At 34.4% G+C, this 7,851-nt stretch overlaps 1 protein-coding gene across 3 annotated transcripts; it reads left to right on the forward strand.

The window, feature by feature from the left end:
* Positions 1-323: 323 nt before the first annotated feature.
* Positions 324-7,726, forward strand: LOC140969760 (phosphatidylserine decarboxylase proenzyme 1, mitochondrial). Of its 3 annotated transcripts, XR_012174008.1 has the most exons (13): positions 324-618; positions 2,084-2,172; positions 3,094-3,147; positions 3,229-3,294; positions 3,367-3,427; positions 3,538-3,647; positions 3,741-3,991; positions 4,582-4,688; positions 5,336-5,403; positions 6,269-6,346; positions 6,661-6,812; positions 6,953-7,075; positions 7,382-7,398. XR_012174008.1 is itself a non-coding variant. In XM_073431209.1 (12 exons), exons 1-12 carry the CDS (start codon positions 465-467, stop codon positions 7,547-7,549), a joined length of 1,329 nt encoding a protein of 442 aa, XP_073287310.1. In that variant the 5' UTR covers positions 326-464; the 3' UTR covers positions 7,550-7,726. The 3 variants fall into 3 exon arrangements, 2 of the variants coding, with proteins under 2 accessions (XP_073287311.1, XP_073287310.1); XM_073431209.1 differs by lacking the exon at positions 6,661-6,812 and having other exon boundaries at positions 326-618; positions 7,382-7,726; XM_073431210.1 differs by lacking the exons at positions 6,953-7,075; positions 7,382-7,398 and having other exon boundaries at positions 325-618; positions 6,675-6,716.
* The last annotated feature ends 125 nt before the right edge of the window (positions 7,727-7,851 follow it).

Raw genomic sequence — 7,851 nt, forward strand, 5'->3', positions numbered from 1 at the left:
TAGCTTAAGAAGAAGTTATCTAAGTCTAGATATATACAACTCCAAAAATGTTAATTATAATTTAAGTACACTAGTTAAAAAAAAGAAAATTTAAAAATTAAGTAGACTTTTTTATATAAAATAAAAAGGTATGATTGAAATGAGTCATTAGTTTGAAGAATAAAAAATAAAAACTAAATAAAAGAAAGAAAAAAAAATGATAGATGATTTACCAAAAATTTTAATTTAAAAAAAATGATGTTTTATTTTAAAATTTTAAATTTAAAAATGACGTTTTTATTTTTTAAAATATTATAATGCGAGTGAGTGGTCAAAAGTCAAAACAACACAGTGTGTGAGTGTATTTGACCAGAAACGACCACCGTAGGAAGAGGGTAAAAGCGGCGGCGGGGAGGTTTGGATAAAATCTTTTTTTGGCGTATATATTGTAGATAAACACACAGCACTGCACTCGCGGGAGGAAGATGAAGTGGAGGGATTCTCGGGTGTTTGCCTTTCCCAATTGCAACAGAATTTATCAGCTCCACCGTTTTCGCTTCGCTACTTTCCTCCGCAAAGTACAACCCGCCCAAGCGCGAGTGTCCGCCGGAGGTGCTCGCAATGGCAGCAGCTCGCAAGGTTCAACTGAATTTCATGTTTCTACTGTTGCTCGATTAATTTCTTACCTCACGATGTTAAATGCAATGGTGAACGGTTGGTAGGAAATACTAAAGCTTGTTTTGTTATCTGAAACTGTTTTTGATTTAGTTTTTCTTGTATGTAATGTATTTATTTTATCACTTCTGCAGCAATAACGATTGTGATAGTGATAGGGGAAGAAAGATTGTATATTCTTTATTATTATTGTTTGAACGACAAAGAAAGTTGATTTTGTACTAGATGAAGACAATTAGTTACTAGACTCTCAGGTGGAGACTTCTCTGCTCGAGAAGCTAAATAACCCAACCAATGCAACTGTTTCCGAAGTTGGTGGATGTATATCCGTTTCCAATTCCCAGGCTCTGGTTACTTCAAACATAAGTGCTGGAAGCAATAATAACCTTTATGACACAACAATTGAAAGATTTGAAACGTAGTGTATGGGATATTGTGCTTTAAAAGGATTGAATTGCACTTGGTAGATCCTATAACTTGTGTTAGAGTTAAGGCCTCGTATTCAATTAACATAGTTGCAAGTTGGTTTAGTTGTTGGTTGTTGGGTTGCAAACAACAATGTCGTTTGCTTTATAACAATAAAAACATGGTGCTTGAAATGTTGTAGGGTTTTAAATCATGCCCAACTTATGTTAAACCCATAGCAACTTCATATTCTCATATCAAAATGTCAACTATATATTGCAACACTTGAGAAAATGGAATACAACTAACTCTTCCATGTTTTCCTGCATAAGTGTCTATCATTCTCAATGTGCTTTGTTTTGTTGGTTACTGGGTCGTTCACTATACTAATAACTCATTGATTTTCACAATGTTTCGAAAAAAAACTAATCTAAGCCACCTTATCTCATATATTCCATGAGCCTTGAATATGTATTCTTCTGCTGTGTAATTCTTAGTAAACCCACTTTGCTTTTTGTTTCTCTTGGTTAGTCTTAGCTCCGCCATAAAAATTTAAATTAACCCTGAATGAGGACCAAACTATGGGTTTGGTGATACCTTGATTTTTTTAGATATCTATCAAACTTTTGGATAGAGGATTTGGTGATTGTTGTAAGCTATGGACATTTTTTTCAGTTTGCAGACTTTCTATCTAAACTTCTGATCAAAACCTGGTGGTAGGTACATCCATGCAAACTTTCTCCACCAGGTCTCCATTAAGGATACATGGCACATATTTAACTGATAGAAGGTCAGACCGTCAGACAGAAATCAGGACACTGATATCTAGAAATTTTCAGTACAAACAAAAAATTAGGAATGATTATTTGGCAAGTGTCTGTTAGTTTTGGAAAAACTTGAGCATTCTTGACTATTGAATAAGTGAAGAGGCAGTAATAAAGCCGAGGAATTTATACGTGTTGTAAGTTGGTTGTTTGCTGTTGAAATCTATCATGTGCGTAGTCAGTGATTAAATTCTGTGCAGGAAATTTTTTGTTGGTGCCTGGTGCAACCGTCGCAACTATACTTATGCTTGGTGCTCTTCATGCCCGTCGGCTTTACGATGATAAAATGGTATGTTTGTTCATAAAAATGTAAACTTTGAATTTTTTCTACCCCCACATTTAAGCATCCAGTCATGGTTCATGAAATGTTGGGTTGATGTTCTATGAGGATGACGTGTCATTGTACAATGTTTAACAAAATAAATACACGAGAGATGATTTACTGTTTGGCATGGGTGGGAGCACATGAGAAAAAATGATTAAGCAGAGTAGGGTGGGCACTCTTTGGTTCTGAAGTATATGTTGATTTTTTCTTGTTAAGTGTATCCCTTTTAGTTTCATCTAGGCAAAAGCCTTGTCCTTTCTTCGCCAGAAGTTTCAAATGAGTTTCACTTATTTCCTAGATGAATGAAATATTGAAAATAAGGTTTCATACTAGTGTTATCATTCAATGCATGTTGGTTTTGAATTGTCAAAATAATGAATAAGATTCTACTGCGTCGGTGGCGAAGCATATTCAGAAAAAGTAACAAAACGATAAATCACCGGGGCACTTTTTTCTCTCTACAACTATCTTGTATGTTTTATAAATGTTTTAGTATCTTGGCAGATTAGACTCATTTTAAATTGTCATGGTTTTTTTTTATTGCGAACGACATTTTGTACATTGGTCATAGAAATCTATTTATCTTGGTGGTCCGTTATTTTTATTTTATTTTATTTTCTGAAGCACCTTTATTGTTAATTTTTGTTGTATATTTTAAAAGTTGTATATTTTAAAAGTTGTATATTTTAAAAGAAATGCTACGTTTCCTCAAATGTCACTCTTTAGTATGTTAGACCACATGTTTCACCTTTCGTTTAACATATCAACTATTGCTACAATAGCTTTGATATTTTCAACTAATCATAGCATTTTATCCACCATTATGAAAAACTGTTCATTCAATGATTTGTGTTTAATATATTTTCCCTGATACTGGAGGAACAGATTGAAGAGGCAAGGGAGAAAGGAGTTGAATTGGAGTTTCGCCCTGATGCTAAGGTAAACTTTATGCTTAGTTCGGGTTTAGATATTATTGGCTGTAATTATTCTTTATCATGTCACTCTTCTTGTTGTTGATAGGCTAAATTCTTGAGATTGCTACCTCTGCGCTCTATTTCAAGATTTTGGGGCTCCTTGACTAGCATGGTGAGTTTCTTGACATTTCGATTATCGATTATGTTATGAATTAATAATAACATGCGAAAGAATCCTGACTAGGAACTTCCCATCTGGCTGCGACCATATGTATATAAAGCATGGGCTCGTGCGTTTCACTCTAGTATGATTTCTCATTGTATAGTTATTGACATTCTATGGAATCTTGATTTATGGGTTATTTTCTCGATAAGCTTTGTAGTAGTATGCTGAACTCTTGTGTTTGTAATTCAGAATTGGAAGAGGTTCAGCTACCTTTAGAGGAGTATGCTTCTCTAAAGGATTTTTTTGTTCGCATGTTGAAAGAGGGCTCAAGACCCATTGATTCTGATCCATATTGTCTGGTAACTGGTAACAAGGCTCTTGCATTTTTTTCCTTTCTATTTCCCCTCAGCAATTTATAAATTTCTTTTTTGCTGTATATTGTTATTTTGTAGGTCAGTCCTGTAGATGGCACTGTCATGAGATTTGGTGAGTTAACAGGACCAGGTGCAATGATTGAGCAAGTAAAAGGATTTTCTTATTCCGCTTCTTCACTTATTGGTGCGAACTCGCATCTTCCAATGCTTGCTGCAGAAGATATTGATCAAGAAAATGGTGAGGAATGTATAGAGAGAGTTGAGAAGCGGAAGTCGTGGTGGAGAGTTTCCTTGGCTTCTCCTAAAGTTAGAAATATGTCGTCGTTACTGTAAGGAATTAAATTGTGTACTGCAACACTAGTATCTAAATATATTAATGATCATATTAACTTCTAGTTAATTTTAATTTTTTAGCTAAAACTTCTATGTATCATTGGCTTGTGCCCGAACACATGTTCCTCATCTTAACATTGCTTTGAGAAAGAGTTGAATGTCTAATTTGCATCATTCATACTGAGTAAGATATAAACCGCAATGTGACTGCTTGTACCATTCTCATAACATTGTCAAATCTGATGCAAGTGGATGATTAAGTGCTGCCACTCTATCGACTTATTACACTCATCCTTATTGTAATATTAGAGTCTCATAATGATCAATGATGATTTTAATTATCATGTTTCATTGTTCCTGCAATAAGAAATTCAATCGAGGATTGTCAACTTATTAGTTGATTCTTATAGATGTAATAAGAAAGTGGTGATTTATATACTGGCTCGACCTTCCTCAGTGTACCTCTGTTTTAATCAATATCAGGGGTTGATCTTGATTTATTTGTTGTTTGTAAAGAGAAGAGATGATTTAGAATTATAGAATTGTAAAAATTGACTTGACTCTGTTCTGTTTTCTTTCAATGCAGACCAATGAAAGGCCTCTTTTACTGTGTGATTTACTTGAATCCTGGAGATTACCACCGGATACACTCTCCAGTTGATTGGAATATTCTTGTCCGTCGGCATTTTAAAGGTGATGCCTACCGGGGATTCATTATTCTGTTGATTATTGACATTGATATGTATGAGATTCTTGACCTCATTATCTAATCTGGTGTTCACATTCCATGCTGCTTTAATGCATGGGGATATAAAACTATATTACATGCAGAATGGTATCCATATGAGTTATGAGTTATTGCCTCTCTCTTAATCCTTTCACTGCTATATGGAAAATACTGAATGCACACTAGCATGCATAAACAAGTAGTCACTGTCAAATAGCATAAAACCAAGAAAAAGTTGCTGCAAAAACGTGAATAAAAATTATCATTTGGTCTTGTTGATGTGTGTCCTAAAAGCATTGCCTATTCCAACGGTCTAAACTATCCTGGAAAGTTATCATTGAAATTCTGAACTCGTATAGGTTTCAGTCTTATTTATTCCAGGGATGGTATTGGGGGTTGAACATGCAGCTGATCTAATGATGCTGGATTTAAAGTAGAATTTTAGTGTCTTTGAGAGTTTAAATAGGGGCAACTTGTTGCTTTGATTGGAAATAGTTGTTGAAATAACAGATCTAGAATTTGTATATGGCTTTTGAATCGTTTACAACTTCTTCATTACATTAACTACGTGAAAGCTTGAACTTTCTTGAGCTCTTAACCCTTTTCCATGTAGGTAATCTTTTTCCAGTAAATGAGCGTGCTGCAAGAACTATCAGAAATCTTTATGTTGAAAATGAAAGGGTAATCTAATACATACTGACCTTGCTTCTGCTCCTAAGTTTGATTTTTTAATATTGAGGCCAGCAGGGCCTGGCAGCAAGTTTCTCATAATTGCACCTCATGATATCCTTGCAGAAATCATTTCTGAGTGACTGTGCTGTCTTTCTTTTATCCAGATCAGACCTTTGTGTCAAAGGGGTTTCTTATTTTCCAATAATTCCATTCATTTGTTAAAAGTGCCATAAGTAATATCTTAAGGTTTCAAGATCTTTAGTCTCAAATTTTGTCATAAAGAAAGGACAATTTAATATCTTAATCAGGTCAATTAGTCTTTAGCATCGAATAAACCTCCCCCAAAAAGCTTGATAAATATATCTATCATAGATTAATAAACATGAGTAGGTAATAAGTTGTCATACTAGTTCGTGGTAAGTATATCTGTGATATTATTCTACCATATGAACCTTACGTTTTCAAAGCAGTACAATAATATGTGTGCGTTTTTACAAGCATTTATCAAAAATCAAATTAATGAAAACAATTTATTTAAGGAGCTGATATTAATGCTCTTACAGGTATCGGATGTTGGCATATGGATTCATGGTCAAAGAAAAAAATTCTTGTAGGTGTAGAAACATATTTACAGAATCAGTTTTCAGAACAAGATAATATCCCAAGGGAGACCCAACAATCTCAATCTAAGAGCCTGACAAAACATTTATATCATCATGTATTTAAATCCTTCACCACATTCAACTACATAAATACTTTATTTACTTGATCCAATTTAGTTCAAAAGTTTTTATATTATCTTCCAAAAGTAAATTTATGTTTATTTTTTGTTCGAAACAAAGTGTTAAAAGTTGTACTGAATAATAATCATCAGGTGGTGCTTGAAGGTCATTGGCGAGAAGGGTACATGGCCATGGCAGCAGTTGGTGCCACCAACATTGGTTCCATTGAGGTCAACATCCTTAGATGATCTAAACCGTTTCTTTTCTTTACTTGGAGTGTGGACATTGAACATGGTTTATAGCGGTTCATTAACCAAAATTACATGAAACTTTTGGAATCAATATCCTTACTGAATTATAATGGTCATGTTGCAGTATCAAATATCTATAAAGTAATGACTTTTTACGTTTATTGGCAGTTGAAAGAGTTATTAAAAATCTTTTTGATACAAAATATTATATTCAGCGGCTTGCCTCGTTGTCATAAAGAATCTGGAAATATGAGTGATTTTTCCTCTCATGATCAATTATTTTTTATGGCAAGTGTTTTGGCTGTAGCATTAGTTTTGCATCTCATTTCTGCAAAAGAGATTCTGCACAAGTATCACCACGCAACATGCTGGAAAATGTTTTGGAAAACAGCAACTGTGTTGATAAAGAATAAATGCATGTTGTGCTTTCACTCCAAATGAATGGGTGAGAATGAATAAGGTCTCTTTGGACTTCATCATTTTATTGGGCCAATGAGTTTTTAGTTGGTTTGCTACTACCTTTACTCTTTTTCCTAGTTTTTCACATGCTACAATCTTGTCTTTATATATTTCATCTGATTACAGCTTTTTATTGAACCAAGACTGCGGACGAATCATCCTCACAAGAAGCTGCTACATTCAGAGCCCCCAGACGAACGGCTGTACGAGCCTGAAGGCATGGGAGTGGCCCTTAAGAAGGGAGATGAGGTATAAAAGGATTTGCACCATCTGTATCGTATCTATCAGAAAAAATATTGAGATCAAATGGGCAATACCGCACTGCTAATTAGTCTTTATATAATCAGTTATAGCAATTTATACAATATGGAAACAATAAGTAAATGAATACCATAACTTGGGAAGCTCGACTGCATTTGAGTCTTTTGAGGTCAACCAAAACATGACTTGTCCAAAACCTAGCTCGAGTCAAGCTTTGTTCAAGTCTCTCAACTTGCTTGCACCACTACTTGAAGCTGATTAATAACTGAAGTTTTCTCAACATAATATTTGCAGCTCGCTGCTTTCAACATGGGATCAACTGTGGTGCTAGTTTTTCAAGCTCCAAATTCACAATATTCTACAGACAGAGATGGCTTATTAGATTTCAAGTTTTGCGTCAAGAGGGGCGATAGGATCCACATGGGTGAAGCACTGGGAAGGTGGCATGATGGTAAATACTAGTTTCCTTTTTCAAAATTGCGTTTTTAATTTTGACAGATATATTTTTCAACAGTGAATTGCCTCTTTTCACATTGTCAAAGCTTTGTTTCGGATTTTAACAGTTTTACTAGCTTCCGGCATTTTTTATAGACTGATTTTGTTTGCATTGAGCTTATTCTTATTTGCTCTATTAAAGCCTTACTCCATATCTGTATCTATGCCGATAGTTTTTGGGTTTGGAGCAAATCTATCTAACATACATATAAATATATGACTTATAATTGTGAATTTTCTAATATACCCTTGTTCATTTAATTTAGCAA

The sequence above is a fragment of the Primulina huaijiensis genome, unplaced genomic scaffold (genome assembly GCF_012295235.1).
Source record: "Primulina huaijiensis isolate GDHJ02 unplaced genomic scaffold, ASM1229523v2 scaffold42769, whole genome shotgun sequence".
Lineage (NCBI taxonomy): Eukaryota > Viridiplantae > Streptophyta > Magnoliopsida > Lamiales > Gesneriaceae > Primulina > Primulina huaijiensis.